Genomic DNA, 21,243 nt, shown 5'->3' with positions numbered 1-21,243 from the left:
TTCTAACCTCAGAACCCTGTTTTGCCCACAGTAGAGTCAATCCACAAATAGAAACTTTTTTATGTTAATTGATATCTCATTCTGGATCAGAATGTTTGTCTATAAAATGTTTGAATTCTTTTCATTTACCTTCTTGGGACCTTATTTTAAGCCTTTGACTATTGCTGCTACTGCAATCACTACTATTCCACATTTTAAGTACCGTATTTTTCGCTCTATAACACGCACCAGACCATAACACGCACGTAGTTTTTAGAGGAGGAAAACAAGAAAAAAAATATTCTAAACGAAATAGTGGATATATGATTTTTGTGGTTCATGCTGTGGCCACACACATGTCATCTGACAGTGAGTTTGGAGTAGCCCAATGCAAAAATCTTGAGGATCCATGTGGATCCATGCTTTGTAACCACGGAGGAGGCTAAGGAAGGGGAACCATGGATCCTCTGCTCACGACTGCAGCAGATCCACCCTGCCACCCACAGGCATTCGCTCCATAACACGCACAGACATTTCCCCTTACTTTCTAGGAGGAAAAAAGTGAGTGTTATGGTGCAAAAAATACGGTATATTTTGTTGGCATTGTCTGTCTTGGGAGACAATGGAAGAGTGCGCCTTTGGGGCTAAGTCAAACCATTGGAGAGTTACAGCGCCTGCTATGGCTCTAGAGACCGATATGAGAGAGACATGTTTTGTTGCAGGTGGGGCAGATGAAGGTGTCCGGTGGTCCTGATGCAGGTGTACCAGTTTCACCAATTATTGTTAATCTTAACTGGATTTAAAATGCTGAATTATCCCATTGGTATACCTGTTACATTCAGTTTGTATGGAGAAAACAGTACAGGGTGTTACATTTTTAAATAAGTAGGAAGATAAAATTGATTCAATTTATATATCTATATATACACACATATACTAAATTAACAGCATAGTTCTGACCAAGTCTACTCAGGACTAAGTCCTATTGAATTCTAATGTATTTACTCCTAGATAAGTGGGGTTAGGATTGCAGCCTAAATAACAATGACATTTCTCTAGAATGCTGACAGTGATTTGTCTATCAATGAGACTTCACTGCATTTATTTAGACTGAAGGAGTCTCTGTTTTTGTAGTCTATTGTTTGTTAATACTGCGAGAGAGTCCGTTAGATAGCAATACCTGTATAAAAGGTCATAGGTTCTAATTTTCAGTTTAACTGTTTTGAATTACAGTTTTGAATGTCTCTGATTTTGAATTTTGCTAGAAAAACTGCTACCCTCCCACACACTTGCTTTGGAGTGAGTTCTATTGATCTCAGTTGTATAACTTCAGTTTTGATTTTAATCTGTGCCAAGGGGTATGCTCACAGTATGTTTAAACATAAACAGCAAAATTGAGGATACTTTGAAGCTCTTACTTCTGAAAGCAGATACCAGTGTACTAAAACATGAGTAAATGGTTCCTGTATTTTCACTTCCATTGCCTAGTATACCAGGACATCTTAGCATCTAGCTAAGTTTGCATCAAGTACACTCAGAATTATTGTGACATTATAATATGCCAAAACAGTCCAGCATATGTTAGCTATTTTGATATTTATTTTCTTTGCACTTTAGCATTTGTCTATGGGAAAAATACACTTTTGAGAGAGGATGCCTAAATAAGAATTGTGTATTGTTGCCTAAGTGTGTGTGTGTGTGTAATTAGATGGATGGACTGACATAAGCATATACACAAACATCTACAGTTTGCCTATTTCCCCACCCATATATATTTTAATGTTCCTATGTGTTTCTATATATATTTCACAGTAAAATGTCACTCCTGAGAAAGGTAAATTGATGGTTATGTAGAATTTTTCATTTTCTTTATCTATACAGCATTTGTATCATCACAGGAGTTCTAATCCATATTCAGGTCTCCATATTTGGTGTGCAGTAATATGTAAATTACCTAGCCAGCTGCATTAAGCAGTGTTTGTTTATTCTATTTCTTTTGGCACTGTGTGCACCTGAACCTCTGCCAAAAAAAGAAGAAAAAAATCCTGGCTGCTTCAGGGAACACTGTTCTGGAGAAGGGAAGTTTTGAAAGGAAACAGCACATCACAAATGAAACTGCACCGTTTGAAAGCATCAAAATCAAACCAAACTTTCTGTTCCTGGAAATATTGGTGTTTACAATGTAAAAAAATGATGTGTTTGTTATAATATAATGAGGACACTGAATCTCTTTAGAAGGCTCTGTTTGCACTGACTCTGTAAACAAAGATGCTCCACTGAGAGCCTGCTACATTTGGCAGTTGGCTGCAACGAGTGAAAGATGAACATGGGAAGTTTAAGGGAAATAATTTCAGCACGGCATATTCATTTCTCTGAATGTGTGGCATTTGAATGTGTTTGGACTTGGACAGCTGTGGAGCTTAAGTGTTAAAAAAATGGCATTAATGATGCATCGAGCTCTCCCCACTTATGCTGGCAGAGTCCTCCTTCCAGTCTTCCAGTCTGACACTTCCTCTTTTATCCAGCCAGCTAATTTCCCCTCTTTTGTGAGGAGTAACTGTTTTCACACTACTGCTTACCCAGCAAGCCTCCTCATTGTTTCATGCTTAATTATCTTCTTGAGCTTCACCTTCTCAAGTGAAGAGAAAGAGGCTTGGGCCTCCCCATGACTCTAATGAAAGCTCAGTTTTATAGATGCACTGTGTGAATAAATGCAGTGTCTGATCTAGCAACATAATAAATGAGTTCCTAAAGTTTATGGAGTCATCGCTTATGCAGTCAGTTTACTCAGCAATGTTGAAAGATGCCGAATTTTTACAGTTCAAAATTATTAGTAGTAGTACTGTTATTATCACTATTAGGGGGGAAAACACTGTAATTCATCATGGAACTAGGAGCCATGAACATATCCCCAGAATGCTACAGATTGTACAAAAATACATCGCATTTAGTGCACACACAGACCTGATACACTTAGATAATGGGAAATTGTATCAGTGCCATTAATACTGATATTTGTCTCCCCTGTTGCTATTAGCTGTTAGTGCCTCATTTGCTATAGACATATTGCACCTCATAGGCCGTGTGTGTGTGTGTGTGTGTTTCGCTACAATTATAGCATTGGGGGTTGTAGTACTGGAACTGCTGTGCAATTTTGGTCACTTCTGTGACCAAAATCACTTGCTTGCAAGCAAAGGAATGTATTCAAGCCCAGGCTCTTGTTGTTTGTGTCAGTGTTTGTAAAAAGCAAAAAAAAAAAAAAGAAGAAGAAGAAGAAGAAGGAAAGGGTTCTGACCTCCCTTTGTCTCTTCAGCCTGGTCCTCGGACCCTTGTCTGCATAAAAGAGTCCACGAGAATATCCTTGCAGAGTTTTATTCTTAAAAGTCTTTGTGCAAAACACGACTGAATAACTATACACACCAGCACCAACCAACCCAAACACCAGCCTCAGCACAAACTAACATTTCTCACTTATATATACAACTTGGTGCAGGCCGCTGAGTCATGCTGACCCAGCTTTATTCGCATTAAAGAAACAGCGGCCATTTTAGCCGTGACAGTTCGTTAGTTTTCTTTCATAAGTAGTGTTAGCTCCTGGCCCCTATATTTTGCAGTTCCACACTTAGAGCACACTTAGAGCAATTGCAAGATGGAAGGCAACCTTAAAAAATATATATATACAAGCAATTTCTATAAGCAATACGGCAAGCACCTGAAACAAGCAATATGGCTCTGCCTTCAGGCTTACAAGGTAATTAAGATAACATGGAAAAAGAAAGAACTATGATAACTGGCCTCAGAATACTATCTTAGTCATACAACTGACCCTCTTTTGCTCCACCAAGGAGATTGGGGTACATAAGCAGGCTCCTTTGTAGATTTTTTTATTTTTTATTTTTTTTCTAAAACAAACTTCTATCCTGCCCTTTGTTACAATACCCAGGGTGGGTGCAACAAATAAATACATAAAACTGCTGACCCTTTTACCGCATGTGGCAAGGAGTGTCTCTGGAGCTTCTCAGGGATGAGCCTTCCAGCAGGAAGGTGCATAAGAGGATTTCCTGCCTCAGCGGAACTTTGCTTGAACAACAAGGCCTGTGTGTATTGCTGGTTGGTGCTGACTCTTGACTTGTTCTCGAATCTGCCTTCTAGTTTTCCCTCTGACCTAGATTGCTTCTTGGTTGTGATTCTTAGTTTTTTTTCTCCAGTTCTGCCTTCTGGTTTGCCCTCTAATTTGGATTGCTGTTTAGTCCGTACTTTAGCTTTTTCATCGCTTCAGACTGCTGTCTATGGAACAGCTCTGGCCTGAGTGAACGATATTGCCTACAGAGACAGGGGACGGTCCTTTTGCTCATACCCTGCTGCAGTCCTCAACCCCAAATCCTGCCTGTGAGTTGAGGAGCTAGAGAGGAAGGGTGAATTGGCAAAAGTCATCTCCCTTCCAACAGTAACAGCCTGTTCATGGAAAGCAAAGTCTGAATCCATTCCAGTGTGAGAATATTTATGTGTTACGTTGCTCTTGATAGGATACACTTTTGAATAGGATTTACCCCCTTCACATTCTTGAACAACTGGTCATGCATAAATGTGTTTTTAAGGCACATCTAGCTATCTTGTTTGGTGGTGGTTGTTTTTCGTTGTTGCTTTTTCTTCCTGTGAATATCCTTTATTGTACTTGTTTAGAAGGGGGAATGAATATATTGCACCTGAAGCAATGTTGAGACCAAAATGACATTGAAGCTTGAACACACAAACGCATACATACCTGTCATGTAACCCCTTGACAGATGAAAAGCAAACTATAGAGCAGCAAAAGCAACTTCCAATAAAATGTGCTGTGTTTCCAGATGTTATCAACACAAATAAATCCCCTCTTCCTATACGATTTGACACGTAAACCAGTGATTGTCACTTAAATTGATTTAAAATGTGATAGACCAGAAAGTAACCACTGTTTTCCACAGTCCTTCCTTTTTTGAAGTCAGAGTGTTAACAGTGCTTAAGACCCAGTACTTACTTAAATGGGTACGCCCCACGCAATTTGTGGAAATTGTGAAATTTTCTTTCAATTGTTTAAGTGACCAAAATTTTAAACAGGACATCCATGTGTGTGTTTTTTCTGCAGTAGGTAATTTTGAAAGTTCCTTCCCTTGAACATTTGCAAGGGGGTTTAAAGGTTAACCAAATGAGTCTCTGGCATGGGCTAGGATCCAAAAAAGGGTAGTAGATGGATAAATTGATTTTGTCATCGCGCCACATAATTCCCAGTGCAGACCTTTATGCTTGGAGCCCTGGAATGAATCATTCTGGTGACAAACTGTATCTTGCAAGAAATTACGAGTTTGAATCAGAGAAGCATGAGCAGAGTTCTTTTCATGCAAAAAGGGTTTTCTACCCATACCTTTCTTGTACAGCTCCACGTACCCCTGAAAAATCAGTTTACAGCAGTATCAAACAAATTCTGCAATCAAACAGGAAGCTCCCTATTCTTCCATTTTAGCCAAATGTGGGTTGCTGCGTTTTGGCCAAATGGGGGTTACAATCAGTGGTGTAGCTAGCCGCTCGGGTGCCCAGTGCGACACGTGCGTCCTGCAGCTGGGGGTGGGGCGAGCCACCCCTGGGGGCAGGGTGCACTGCATCGAGCCTCTCCACCGCCTCCCCCTCAGCTGGAGAGCAGTTGAGAGAGAGGTGGTCGGCAGACACATGCCCCACACTGCGGAGCCTGCAGGTGCCCAAACCACCACACCAGTGTGGTGTAGTGGTTAAGAGCGGTAGACTTGTAATCTGGTGAACCCGGTTCGCTTCCCTGCTCCTCCACATGCAGCTGCTGGGTGACCTTGGGCCAGTCACACTTCTCTGAAGTCTCTCAGCCCCACCCACCTCACAGAGTGTTTGTTGTGGGGGAGGAAGGGAAAGGAGAATGTTAGCCGCTTTGAGACTCCTTCGGGTAGTGATAAAGCGGGATAGCAAATCCAAACTTCTCCTCCTCCACATCACTCCCAGGAGAGACGTGTGGCTCGGGCACGCTGCAGGCCCCGCAGTAAGTGCTGGCCCCCGCAGTGTGGCACCCAGTGCCAGCCGCATTTCATTACGTTTGTTGACTGAACTAAAAAGTTTCATGAGCCCAATTTTATTATTATTATTATTATTTAAAACTCATATTTTTGTCATTTTGTCACACACACACCCCAGTGATGACACCCAGGGCAGACCACACACCCCGCACCCCCTTCCTTAAGGTTACCAGATTTTTTTCAATGAATCCAGGGACACTTTTCAACTTCCTATTAAATAGATGGATTTTGTCAGGGGACTGATTTGTAAATCCGGGGACTGTCCCTGGGAAACGGGGATGTCTGATAACCTTACCCTTCCTCCAGCACTGGTTACAATACTATAAATGGTGTTTTAATGTCCCAGGTTTTCTCTTGATTCATGTGAAAGAAATATAAGTTGAAAATTAAGCTGCCTTTGCTTTTTCAACTGTGGGTATTGGGGGTGTTGAGGAGTGGGGGAGGGACAATCAATGCAATAGGGAACCCAGCTAATGGCTCATCAAATTCTTTCCAAATAGACAAGGAAATGGGATTTTCTCTTCCTTGAGCTTGCATATTGAACATCACAGCATTCCCAGTTGCTGCTCAAATGCCCTTTTATCTTTGTGTTTCTTATTATAAGATGTGCCTCAATGCAATGGATGAAGGATCACTATTAGTTGCACAAAATCAGATCCTTTACTGAGACCACATGGGTTGTGGACACCCTGCTGTGGTCGATGGTGCTATCCAACCATGTTTACAGACATCTGACCCTAGCATTCTTAATTGACCTTTCACAAGGATGTTGGTATAGTTTGGTGGTGGAACACATACTTAGGATGAAGGAAGCCCAAAGCTTAATCCCTGGACTAGGAAAGACTCCTGTCTGAAACCCAGCTAGTATAGTACAGACAACACTGAACCTAGACAGACCACTGTCCTGTCTTAAAGCTCAATACAAGGTTGGAGCCATGCTTTGTCAAGAGCTCAAAAGGCTAATTATTTTCAATAAGAAAATTGATTTAGGGGGGAAATGTAGAACATATACCTCATCGTATCTCACAGCATAAAAATGACTCCTCTACTTCCCTTTAAAGCTAGAGTGATTTCCATCACATTTTCTACCAACAAATGCTAGGAAGGGCTATGAACAAGCGAAGAAACTAATATAAGGACTGAATTATAGTTGTGGGCACCTGCAATCATGAAGTTTAAAAATATATATATTGTGTGTCTGACTCTAGGATCTTTATTTTCTTTAAAGAAAAGTAAACACAACATTGCTAATTAGCTTCTGCTTTAACTTTAATTACAGTAAGTATATGAATCTAATTGCTCTTGCCTCTAGAGAGCCATAGTAAAGCGCTGTATTTATACACATTTGTGGACCCAAAAATGTTGCAGCGTGAATGTCCTTTTACAGTTGCTGCTTATTAATGATGAGGTGTAGGTGTTGTGCAAAGAGGATAGCTCTCTGTTTGGCTGCAACACAAGGAGACCCATTTAGAACAAAAACATGAGGGCTGCAGAGGTGAAATGGGCACTGCAAACATGATTACTTCCCTCAGAAGAAGTAACTGGCATGCTGGCATTTTTCAAATACAAAATCATTTTTGTTTTTCATTGTGGTTCATACATTCTTAGAAGTGGGGGATGGCTTCTTTCATTCATTTTGCTTCATTTCCACAATGGTTTATCCACTCGTTCAGAGCTGACAACTAGTGTAAGCGAAAGAAAAGGTAGTTGCTCCAACCACCAAAACTCTTTGTTAATTGTCCTGTAAAAGCATATGAGGTGCTTATGCTACAGGTCTGTTCTGTCAAGACATAAAAGCATCTTTATTGGAATATTACATGAAGAGGGAGTTTTTACCTATTCCTTGTCCCACCTGCCACCTTCCACACCATTCTGGAAGCCCCTGGAGAAAATTTTCAGCCGGCTGCAGAAGGAGGAGAACCTTTCTTTCAGCAGATCCTGGGATCTACAACCCAGTGGGTGGTGTTCAATGAATTTTTACTCAGGGTAGATCTACTGAAATTAATTAATTTCCCATGTAAAACTCTGAGCAGTTAAGTGACAAAAAGTAAGTTTTGAAATAAGTGATCCCACAATTAAAATAAATGAGTTGAGGTTATGTCATTGTTTCTGTTCTGCTGTGGAATCTGCATGATGTGCAGAATAAATGAAGCAGGCAAAAGCTGATTTACAGCAGCAATGTTATCTTCCTTGCCAGAAAGTGACAAGCGTTTTATATTTAAGAAGCGGGTGGGTTCTGCAGGTTCACAAAATTATGGAGTCTGTAGCTAGTTTCCTGTCCCTTCAAATCTTAAAGAAGACATTAGTTACTCTTGGTAGGCATTTTGAAATATGGAGAAAACTTCAGTGATGTCTCTGTATGCATGGAAGTTTTATGTAGAAGGTTTAAGAACTTATAGCCCTTTGGAGCTTTGCTTCACTAAACAATAGAATTCCAGTATCCCAGAATTAGAAGACATCTCATGTGTCATGCAGTCCCATCTACTGCAAAGTGTCCAGTTAAAAGGTCAGATAGGGAAATGGGATAGGAGCAATTTCCCATCTTTTCTATTGCATTGCACCACATCCTTTGAAAAGCCCGCCCCCAAGGAATGCCTATCTTCTTTTCTTTCACAGTTGAATATACATCTAAAAAAAAAGAGGGAAGGCTTCATCAGATTAGCTTTAAATGTTGTATACATAAAACCGACAATTTCATAGGAAGGCAACAATTTTCCCCCTACCGTCTTGCTTCATTATTCAGCAGTTTCCCAGAGCAATGTCAGCACAGGCAATATATGAAATTAATGTAGTATTTGATTAGACGACTGATGGATTGCTTTTACAACTAAAGTCTTTCACATTCATTAGTCATACTAACCAGTCATTAATACTGCTTTTATCAGCAAGCAAACAAATGGAAATTCAAATAAAAATTCAGCAGAGTTGAGTATACTCTATACAAAGGAGCTGTTATAAGAACTTGTATAACAGATGAACATTAATGCCCAGGTTGGGTGTCCCCAGGAATCTCATCCACGCTAAAGTCCCTTGTTGGGAGTGGCTTATGATTTTCATGCCTCCCTGGCAACCACGGGTCTGTCTCAGTTGATATCTGGCCCCACCCACATAATACAGAACACTCTGAATTTGGTGTTTTGTGTTAGAAACCTGGTGTAGTTCCTTTGTCAAGGGCAGATAACATGATGGTGCATTAGCCACAGAGATCTACTTATTCTGAGTCAGACAGTAGGTCCATCTAACTCAGTACTGTCCACACTGACTAGCAGAAGCTCTCCAGGGTTTCAGGTAGGCAACATTCCTAGCCCAGCCTAGAAACGCCAGGGGTTGAACTGAAGAACTTCCACATGCAATGCAAAGCAGATGCTAAGGTAACTCCAGGTGGTTTCCTGATAGTTTAGCAGGATGTTTCTGGTGCCTTGGCCGGCAAATCCCTTGAAAACACCTCTGCAGTGGTGGAGCAAGCCTATTGGGTGCCTGGGGCAGCGCACGTGCCCAGGGGCAGGACCAACCGCCTGCGGGGCAGGGCAAGCTGGGGCAGGATGCTCCTTGGGGCCTCTGAGGAGTCTGCCTGCCTCCTCCCACTCAGCCGCCCTACAGCTGATGGGGAGGCGGCAGGCAGATCATTTGGGCAGCACGGAGCCTGCGGGTGCCCAGGCCACCGCGTCACTCCCAGGAGAGATGTGTGGCTTGGGTGTGCTGCAGGCCCCGCGGTGAGTGCCGCCTGGCATTTTGTCACTGCCTGAGGGGTGACAGACTTCCTGGCTAAACTGACAGAGGTAGCCACATATCTCAGGACATCAGCAATCATGCTGAGACTTCCTCTTTTAGTGTGGTGTTGCTCAGGACATCATGGCTGCCATGAGAAGCATTATACTATTACCACCATATTGTATTACAAACCAAAAACATGTAGGTTATACATTGGGTTGACTGTTCAGTACCGGCCTAGTATTTGAGCATGATTGTACAGTCTCCTCTGCCGTTGTCAGGTTGTTATATGGTTATAGTTAGAATAGTCACTCCCTGTCTCTAAAAGCCAAACTAGATATGGCACTAAATTTATCACTTTGAAGCATACTGGGTTGTGGAGTGGGCAGGAGGGCCATTGAGTGGGACCACAGCACACAGTAGGGGAAGTTTAACCTTGGCTCTCCAGCTGCAATTGTAACAAAAAAAACAACCCTACCTCATCTTGTCTTCTACACAGATAATCCTAGGCATCCTAAAACTAGCACCAGTTTCCTGAGGAGTTTGTGGTGCTGATCCTGTTTGTAGCTATGGGTGGAGGGACAGGCAATTAAGTCCTTGAAATACACTGCAGATTGGCACCTCACCAGATCCAATACCAGTAGCCTCAACCTTGAGTTTGGGAGCCATTAATTGGACGAGACAGAATAGGCGAGATGGAATTTATGGTGCATGGTGACCCCTAGATTCTAGAGAAAGAAGGAACTGCTGTTTTTAATGCGGTTCATCCTTGGTTAAGCAGTATGAGAGATTCTGTTGAACTCACCATGCTATTGCTAGATTTCTAGTTTAGCAGCCCAATGCCCAGTGAACTTCATAGCTAAGATAGAATCTGAATGAGCTCTTCTATGTCCACACTCTGAACTTTACCTATTGCTCTTTACTGTTATTTATTGTATTTCAGTAATTTATCTCTTGTTTTATGCAGCATAGCAAAACTGATGAGAAATGGGCTTTTTACAAGGAGTAAGGAACTATGTATTGACTTTCAGTTATGGAGGTGGGATGTACTGTTTGTGATTTAACTGATTGTTCTATTTCTCTGTTTTTAACAGGAATCCCTGAATGTTATCGATCCAAGCTTAATGGAGCTGAATGGTACAAATGAAGATGCACTAGAATGGGATGAAATGGATATAAGTAATACGTTGATTAGCGTTAATGAGGAATTCAGTGAGCTTGATCAAGAACTGAAGCAAGATGACACAAAACTGAACTCTCCCTATGAAGCATGTGGTAATAATGACTGTCCCAAACAGGAGGAAAATCCCACTGTGCATGAAAATTGCCTCAGCAGCCCAAGCATTACAGCATCTCCAGGTCCACAAGTCTACCAAGTGTACAGCCTTCACAATGTAGAGCTATCAGGGGAAAATCATATCTCTCTAATGAAAAAGACATCAAAATCCTCCACACTTACACACTTGGACACTTTAAAGAAGCATGTGAATAAGAACTCTTTGTTGTCACCAACCAAACATTTGCCAGAACTAATGGGCAGGACCACTTTGACAAGCCCACATAATTATATGTATCACAGCGGAAATGTAAGTAGGCATTCTGACAGTCAGAATAAAACAGTCAATGGAAGTGAGGCAGAAGCTATCCAAAATCCTGATGTCCATTTGCAAAATGATACTGAGAGAAAGCAGGATAATTCTGTGACTAGCATTTCAGATTCCCAGTTAGGGAATATAGTTGATGTGATAAAACAAAATTTAAAGCAAACGGATGGGGAGATCCATTTTAATTTCTTAAATACTTCCCAGTCAAAGTCCAGCAACAGAGCTAAAAGCCTGGGCAGTATCGCCCAACAGGGCTCTGAGGGTTCAGAAGAGTTGCAACAAGGAAAACACAATGTCTTTACATTTTATGACTATTCTTACCTTCAGGGTTCCAAAATCAAGCTACCAATGATAATGAAACAATCAAACTCAGAAAAAGCACATAAGCAGGGTAGTTTGCTTCATGGCTTTTATTTTGATAAAGTCCCCTTGAAATCGGAACATCAACCTTTAGAGTTCAAGCCACTCGTATCTACAGATGAGATTGCTTTCTCAACCAACTTGGATGATGGAGACCCCAAACGCTGTGAATTTGTGGAGGATTTGAAGAAACTGAGCGACCCAACAAATGCAAAGTTGTGCCCAACTTTATCTCATAGCTCTTCTTTAGACTCCCTTTCGGTGACAAATGAGTTGTTTGGCTCGACTGTTTTTAGAAGTGGAGATGGGCTTCATCGCAGCACATCCTTGGAGAGTTGGCTAACACCCTACAAAAGCAATGAAGATCTTTTTAGTTGCAATGGCTCTGGAGACCTAAGTGGAAGTAGTGATTCAGTTGGGGAACTTAGCAAAAGGACCTTAGACCTTTTGAATCGTCTAGAAAATATCCAGAGCCCTTTAGACCAAAAAATAAAGCGTAGCATCTCTGATATCACACTCCAAAGCACTTCTCAAAGAATGTCCTTGGCTGGCCAGTTGTCATTGGATATTGCGTCCTCTATCAATGAAGATTCGCCGGCTTCTCTCACTGAGCTAAGCAGCAGTGATGACCTGTCTTTGTGCTCTGAAGATATTGTACTGCACAGAAATAAAGCACCAGATTCAAATGCATCATTCAGAAAACACCTCAGTCGGTCGGTAGCTGATGAGAGCGATGTCAACGTTAGCATGATTGTTAATGTTTCCTGTACCTCCGCTTGCACTGATGATGAAGATGATAGTGATTTGCTATCAAGTTCTACTCTCACCTTGACTGAGGAAGAGCTAGGCATTAAAGATGAAGATGATGATTCTAGTATTGCAACTGATGAGGATATTTATGAAGACTGCAATTTAATTTCAGGACTTGACTACATAAAGAATGAACTCTACACTTGGATCAGACCAAAATTTAATCTGACAAAGGAGAAGAGAAAGTGCAATCTGGATGATGAAATCCAGGGCTGTAAGAATTTAAGAAGTAATGAGACTTTGAAAGCAAAGGATTCATTGAGCATTGAAAAATTCTTGAATGATTCCATACGCAAGCTTTCAAAAAATAATGGCAACAGTAAGAACACATCAGAGAGCCATGATGAGTCAGGGACAAAAAGGCAAATGAAAAATGATGGCTTTCAAGTTTCCAAAGATCACTTTGTGGATGACATGGAGAATGGAAATGTTACTATTACTCAAGAAAGTCCAAAGGAAGAACATATTCAAATTTCAACTGCTGCCATGAATGTTAGCCCACTTAGTAAAGGAAGTGAAAATGAATGTTGTATCTGTGAAGCATTTACTGATAGTTCAGATGATTCACATATGGATGGTAAAGAGCCAGCTCAATTGTCAAAAATATCCAGCTCTCAGAAAGAATATAAAAAACATATTCAGTTTGAAGGCCATTCTATTATAAAACCTTTTACAGAATTTGACTCGGATATGAAAAGTTCAGATATGGCATTACCAAAATCGCTACCAAATGATCAACAAAGCAGAACAGGAATTAGTGAACATGGTGGAGATTGCTGTGCATCTTTAAAATCAAATGAAGCAGAAGGAAATGCATCAGCTGGCTGTAGCGATTCCTGTTGTAGCTGTGAAACTGCTGCTTTTGATAAAAGAAATGAGGAGGATTGTTCAGTGCACAACTTTGTGATGGAGATAATTGACATGGCCTCAACAGCCTTAAAGAACAAGTCTCAGCCTGAAAGTGAACCAGCTGTTCCGCATTCATTAGCCCAGATCAGGGAAAAGGTTCTAGAACATTCTCACAGGCCCATTCAACTTAGAAAAGGTGATTTTTATTCGTACCTTTCACTTTCTTCTCATGACAGTGACTGTGGGGAGGTAACTAAATATGTTGAAGAAAAGACCAGCACTCCAGTCCCTCTAGACTTTGCGGAAAATATTGAATGCTTTTTTGAAGCCTGTCCTGAAGATGAACGAGTGGAACAGCAGGGATATCTTCCTGACAGTGAAGTGGAAGTAAAATACGAAGCCCTGGATTTAACAGATGAACCTAAAACATCTGCTGAATGTAGTGGCTTTTCTTTCTTAAGTGAGGAGATGGACATCAGCATGCCTGGCTCTCTTAGCCAGATGATATCAGATAATTTAAGTTATGCTAGTGAATCTTTGAGTCTGGACATCCCTAATGAATGTCCAGTCTTGAATTCCTTCCCAAATAACTCTAAAGAAAATCATCTCAGAGAGCCACTTGAGATCGCAAGGTCTGAAGAAGGTTTTGCTTCATCTATAAAGGCCTCAGCTGAAGCCATTCAATTAACGCCTGATCACTTGAAAGAGAAGGATGTTTTGCACCAGGACACTAAAACTCTTACATGTGAAGAAAACCTCCTGCATCTTCACAAAGAAAGGCACATAAATACACAGAGGTAGAATGTATTCCTCCATGGACACACACGTTGTTTCATAAAGAGGTAGGTACTAAACACTACGAGCTTTGCTTATTGCTGACATGACTATAATGAAGCAGGAAATGTGTGGCCTTTCAGAGTTTTCGAGTAGATCATAGCATTGTGTCTCTTGAATTAAAAACCATTCCAGGCCACTTCTTTTATGTTTAAGATACAGATACAGACTCAGATAAACAAGCATCAGCTGAGAATGGCAAATATGCGTTCAAATCACTACCTTTATTTGTCAAGATTCACAAAAGCAGGAGCTGATCCCTAGCTGATCACTTCACATATTTCCTTCCCTGTGAAAAGCAGCTAGTTAAATACTATTTTCAGCTGATGTGAACAGCATTCATTTTGTACTTTGGCTCAATCTGTGCTCAAAAAAGAAAAAGAACTAGCCCTTGTGTGATTCAAACTTCTTGGTTGCATTTCCTCAGATATTTGTACTATGCAAAATTACCCGATGAATCCAAGAGAAATCAGTAGCAATCTTCTTTCTGCAATGCAGCAGTTATCAGTGGAAGCAGATTCAAAAGAGATGCAATACTGTCCCACTATGTTGGGGAAAAGGAAGATGGGAGAAACTGAGTGTTACACCTAGTATATTCTGGGCTTTCCCCAACAGCCCTTTGCTTCCTATCTGGGTAACTCTGCTCAGAGACAGCAAACTAGTCCACACCATGAAAGTGAATATAGCTGACCCTGCCTCTGTTGATGGGGAAGGAAAGTTAAGAGGAGAGGATCTCCACTTGCTCTCTTGGTTCTAGGTTACCCAACTCACTACAGCCTTCTGTGGGCATTCAGGAAAATGGTTTAACACATTTGCGGAGGGCAGGGGACAGCAATGAGTGCACTAGGTCCCCATCCCCATCTGTGAGTTGGATTGTGGCTGTCTATATTGGAGCGTTTCCTGTAATCTTGGAGGCTTCCTGTGTGATGTAGATCACTGTAAAAAGCAGGGTTCCACATCACACAGGAAGCCTACATAAGTGGAAGCACTCTGCAACTCAGCAAGTACACTTGTTACTGTTCTCTGCTCTGTCACACACATTAGATTAGCCAGATTCTTAAATGCCTGGAGAAAACATGTAAGACAGGAGAAAGGAACAGCACATGCAAATACACTATCTAAAGCTATTCCTTTCCGGTGATTGCTATATGGGAATGCAAACTGCCCTACTGAAATAGAAAAATGACCCTTCTCTATTGAAGTATTGTATGGGCAGCTTGGAAGAGGATAGTGGTATCTTTCGCAGGTGCCCAAGTATGATGTGATCCTGCACCCCCATTGCCCTGAGCTGTAGAAACAGCAGGAGGATAACACAGTTAAGGGAGAAGCACTCACAGCAATTTCATGAGAGTTCCAACAGAACTACAATGTTTACCATTTCTGTAACACGGGATATATACATAACACTCTACCACAGTGGAATCAAGTAACGCCCTGATCAAATGCAGAGAGGAATATTAATTTCATTGGCCTAACTCTGCAAAGGATTGTGTTGAAAGAGTCTGCAGCAGTTTAAGGACTAGTACCTTTGGGCTACAATGCTTGTTTGGGAATAAGCCTCATTTAACTCAACAGGCTTATTTTTTGAGTAGACATATGTAATCTGATTCTATTGTTATTGTGGTTTAATATTTCTTGGACTACAAAAGCTTATGTCACAATAAACATAATGATTTTTGAAGTGCCACAGGTCTCTGTGATTCTTTTTCCCCTGCCAAAGACAAACACAGGTTTCTCATTTTACCATTTGTTTCTGCAAAGATAGACAGTGTTTTGATGATAAATCTATGTTATATGCTCTAGTCCAGCTTTGGAGTTCCCTGTGTGGATTACTTGCTGGTTCAGGAACTCTGAGCATAAACTACATGTACATCTAAAGGAGGATATTTTATATGCATTAAATTTCTTTCATTGGGATACACATCCTGATGTGCACCCCCATTTGAATTTAGTATTTCATAAATGCCTTTTAAAGTGCAATTTGAGCTGGATTGGGGAACATGTCCATAGAAAATTGGTATTTCCAGTGCAACCTCTGCTCCTGTGAACTTATTTCATTTCTTGTGCTATCCAGCATTGACAAAGTACCATCCCATGGGCCCATTTTTCCACCTCATTATCTGTGATCAGAACACTACTATTTATTCACACTGTATTTTAACAACACTCTGTGTAGCGAAAACAGTTTTGCAGTTTTTACACAAGCACCATTTATTCTGGAGAAATTCCAACACGGCAACTGCTTGTGAACTCCTGAGATTAAGAGACAGTGCAGTCGCTGCTACGGCCAGCTCAACCTCTGAAAACACCCGCTTGTGTGAATTGTGCAAAGGCGTGAGCAGCATAACGTTAACATTCAAGTGAACTACCGTTGCCCATTCACTCAGAGTAAGACCCACTGAGTTCAATGGGGCATACTCCCAGGTTAGTCTGTATAGCAAGGTTAGCCAACATACTGCCCTCCAGATATTGTTGAACTAAGAACCTCATCAGCCCAAGCCATCACTGCCAGTGTTCAGGAATACTTGGAGTCATAATCCAACAACACCTGCAGATCACTAAGACTGCCCTTGTTTGTGGGATTGCAGCCTCAAGATGGCTTTATGTGTGGAAGTCCAGGCACATTTTGCTGGGGAACTCTGGGTCAGAGTACTGTTTATGTTACAGTGAAAGGAAACTCTCTGCCGAAGGCTCTGGTATCTGTATTTTCAATGGATTCTAGAAATCCCTCCCCCCCACTGTAAGAGCTTAGTCGATACTTTAACTTCATCTCTCATGCTATGGGAAATGAATTAGAGGCAATCTATCCTAATTTGTTAACTTATTCAAATAACAGTTATTATACTTAACTATGCTAAAGATTATCTTTTTGGTGGCAGATTGTTTATTTTTTTGATGAGCCTAATTACTGATTTTCCAAAGGTAATTTACATTTATTACTAATACATCTCTTAAAATGTGACAGATAAATGTTGTTCCCATAAGTGTATTATGAAAAAAGTTACTATTTAAAAACACATTATTTAATTTGAAAGATAAATGGCAAACACCATTATTTTTTTTTCCTGGAGCACCTGTGCTGCTAAGCTCATTAAAATGTGTGATTTTATGTGGAGCTGTGATACTTAAGAGAAAAAATTATCTATGGTATATGTGTACCCTAAAAATAAACTCAGTTCGCAAAGGTGACAGTATGCATATTTACCAACGTAGCTCAACTAATTTCACATGATTTTTGCTCCAGCTGCAAGCCAGAATAAAGCTGTTGTGAGCAAATCTATTTTGCCACTGAATGTATCTAAGTTGTAATCTCATTCTTTTAGCACCGTGCTATAAAATTGACCATTAAGCAAAAGTAATAGCAGCTTTGAAAAGTTCTATATCAGGAGTGATAATTCTATCCTGTCATCTGGTGTGGTTTAATACTGCACTACTGTTGTTGTTTTTAATTTCCTCATGGAGGTGAAAGCTTCCAAAGAATAAATATACAAAGCAGATGAGATCTCACACTCTTCTGTTGTTGCGTTGAGTATGACCCATGACCCTCCCCACCTGTAGAATTTTTTAAGGAACATAGGAAGATGCCTTATACCGAGTCAGAATATTTGTTCCCTTTGTCTAGCATGGTTTCCTCTGACTCTGGCAGAAGTCTTTCCCATTGGCTGCTACTTCATCTTTTGAGCTGGAGATGCCACAGATTGAAGGTGGAACCTTCTACATGCAAGAATGTGCTCTTCCACTGAGCTGTCTCCCCTTCCCTGTGGTAGAGTCCCCTCTCTTCCTGCAACAGTGCTAGAACTGGCCACCATTTGTTCACATGGAGCACAGTTATGGAGGCAACGCATTTGCATAAGCCAGATCCCACTCAAAGATCACCCTCTTGGGTGACTGATTCCGGTTCATATGTGGGGGGTTTTCTGTATCCTTCATTTCAGTATATATCCTCAGACAATCACATATCACAGCAAATTTGTTCTGGGATGCCTGATTCCAGGCAGAAATACTGGGTAGTACCCAACTGAATTGTACTCAGACCCACCTAAGTTAATTTATGCATATTAGTCACAACTAGCCAACCAATTGTTTTTTAATTCCCTGATAGCGATGTAAGTTTAGATGTTTGAAATGCATAGAGTCCTAGAGTGAGGCTTTTTTAATTGAAAGCCCACTACTACAAGTTTTAAGAACAGGCATGCTGCAAACTTCCCAATGATGCATTAGGTTCCAGTTCAAACCACATGCCTGTGCTTTGCTTCTTCTTTTTTTACAATTTTGTGCAAAAACCATTTTCTATAAAAATAGAGAGGTCAGTTACAGCAAATAAGATCAAAGCTGAAGGTACCTGGATAGAAGCAGCTATTTCCACTTAATTTGGAAGGCATATAATGCAAGCCTGGAGTGCCACCTCGGAAAGGCTTGAGAGAGGTACTTTGTACTAATCTCTTAGCTGTATTCTGACGGTTATTTCTTCATAATCCTCATCATAAGCTTTGACTCTTTGTTGCATAGGTTAACCCTAAACTCCGGGCCATGAAAGTTCTGCCTAATGAAAAAGCACTCATTGCTCTCACGATATATTAATGCAGCATCTTATATTTACAAACTGTTTGTGTGAGTCCTCTCACTTTGTTGACTCGCTTGTTTTATTCTTCAGGGAAGTATAAATGATAACTTAAATAGTTTGTGTAACCTACTTACACCCCAAGCCTAAACAGATTACTTGGAAGTAAGTTCCCCTGATTTTAATGGGACTTACTTCCATGTAATGGGTTTAGGGCTGGAGATTATTTTGGTTGGTTGGCCTTTATTGAGTCGTGCATTCCTATTGATTGGTACACTTGCAAAAGGCAGAGAAGGTAAGTTCACAGGCACCTGAAAGGACAGGATGGAGGGAAAAGGTCATGCTTGATTATTTCCCCTGTGCCTTTTGAAACTAAATCTTGTTTTATAAAAATCAATGAGGTTTCTACATCAATAAAAAGACATCTCTCTGATAGTGACTTAAACCTCAGGCTGTGAAAAATTGTTGCTCGTATCCTGTCATTTCTTGTTTTTTTGCATATAAGTACATTGGTATGAGGTCATGGAGTAGCTATTTTTGGTTGGTCTGAAACAGGCTTGTGTTTTGTAAATGCAAATGTACTTCATGTAACTTGCTATTACCTTTTTCTTTTTCTTTTAGAAACTTGGCTGCATTTCAAGTGCAGGCTCATCCTCTAAACTCTGGGATGACCTCTAATTCCATTGTATCACTGCCTTTTGTTACACTTGACTCCCAAGATAAATTTTCCTTCCAACTGTGATTTGTCCATGTTGGTTTTGTGACCAGGATGCATATGCTGGTCCTGTTTCAATTTTCACTTTTGCTTTGTAACAGAACCATTTGCTTTCACGTGGATTTCTTTCCCAAGCTACCTCTTAACAACTTACCCTTCCAAATGTGTATGTCTCTGTATTTACTTTTCAGCCACAAAGTTTTTGGTTTTTTAAAAATGATTTTGCAGTTCAACAGAATGTGTTATTATTCTGGGTCACCATTTCTGAATTGTAAATGTCAGTTATTCTCCTATTTTATGTATTAAATTTGATATTTTATGTGTATAATGCATATTGTTTATTGAAAGTTTTTTATGCTATAGAATGGGAATTTTATTTGATTGCGGCGAAAGGAAAAGTCCCTCGTGCTCTTGAATCAACACAGTGGAAGTTACACAAAAGATATACAAATGCATCCTTTCATTTTAATTTTACAAGATTAATCTATGCAACACTTCAAGAAACAACTACACAGTGTTGTATATTAAGAACTGTTAACATTCTACTGAATTAAGTACAACATTTTGGTTTTCTACAATGCTTCTTGAGGTGGTAATCAGAAAAAAACCCCACATTTTTAAAAATTGTGCCTTGCTGTATTTCTTATAACATTAAAAAGCTGCTTTCATAGTAAAATTATGTTGGTTTGAAGGAAGGAAATAGCAAGGTGTGAATAATTTCTGTATATATGTATAACCAAGTGTAAACATTGATGTATAATTACAGTATAAAATGCTTTAATGTTTGTGATGCCCAGTGGTGTGGAAAACATAAGCCTTAAAACCACTAGATTGCATGATAATTAGAACTGGCATAATAAATGTAGTTTACTGGGGAAAATTTGGAATTGGCTCTCATTTACCTGAATCCTGCTTAAAAGCAAGCAATGCATACAGTTTCTAATAAGTATCTATTTACTTATACAGTCCCTGTCAGTTCTGCATAGGCAATATAAGAATGTATAATGAGGACACCTAAGTCTATGTGCAGACCAAACACTGAAGATTTGCCCAAACATCTTGGCCATTGCATTAAAAAAAACAGTTGTTTTATTTATTATTGTTATTGCATTTCTATCCCACCTTTCCTCCAAGCAGCTCAAGGTGGTATATATGGTTCCCATTCTCCTCCTCCTCAGGGTTATCCCAACACCAACCCTGTGAGATAGGTTAGGCTGAGAGAATGTGACTGGCCCAAGGTCACCTGTCATGGCTGAGTGGGGATCCAAACCCTGGACTCCCAGGTCCTAGAATAGCTAGAACTACTATACCCCACTGGCCTTTAAGATGCAGATATGATGGAGACCATAGATCTTGCTGCTAGAAAATGAAGAATATATAAATATGTACATCACATTAGGGTTAATGTTCAGTGCTGGAATGTTTATTAGTTGCAGTAACGTAGAAAATGTACTATATATACATCACCATATTATATGGTATATATATATAGTTATATATATACATACTATATAACATCACCATTTGTTGATCCCTTGTTCCAAAATTTCCAAACCCACTTGGAGGCATTTTCAGCCCCATGGAGGAAGATACCTTCTACTAGTGCTGACTAAATAAGATCCTGAAAAACATTTTGAGGGTGGGAGAACAGGGTAGGGGCTCCTGAGTCCTTTAGGGAACTACTTTTGTTCTAACCCTTGTGCTGATCAATTAACTAAAACGGGTAGATCCGTCCAGAAATGATGG

At 40.3% G+C, this 21,243-nt stretch overlaps 1 protein-coding gene across 3 annotated transcripts in view; it reads left to right on the top strand.

Moving 5' to 3' along the window:
• The window catches only part of AKAP6 (A-kinase anchoring protein 6), a 241,344-nt gene extending 220,967 nt beyond the window's left edge, over window positions 1-20,377 (top strand). For 2 of the 3 annotated variants that reach the window (XM_053380707.1, XM_053380698.1), the window contains exon 13: window positions 10,859-15,906. In XM_053380707.1, coding sequence (XP_053236682.1) covers window positions 10,859-14,188 — 3,330 coding nt within the window. In that variant the 3' untranslated portion in view covers window positions 14,189-15,906. Of the gene's footprint in view, window positions 1-10,858; window positions 15,907-19,403 lie in introns of those variants that run through there. The other variant, XM_053380690.1, reaches the window with a different exon arrangement.
• The last annotated feature ends 866 nt before the right edge of the window (window positions 20,378-21,243 follow it).

Source organism: Podarcis raffonei, chromosome 1 (genome assembly GCF_027172205.1).
Source record: "Podarcis raffonei isolate rPodRaf1 chromosome 1, rPodRaf1.pri, whole genome shotgun sequence".
Lineage (NCBI taxonomy): Eukaryota > Metazoa > Chordata > Lepidosauria > Squamata > Lacertidae > Podarcis > Podarcis raffonei.
This window is presented reverse-complemented; position numbering and strand designations above follow the sequence as displayed.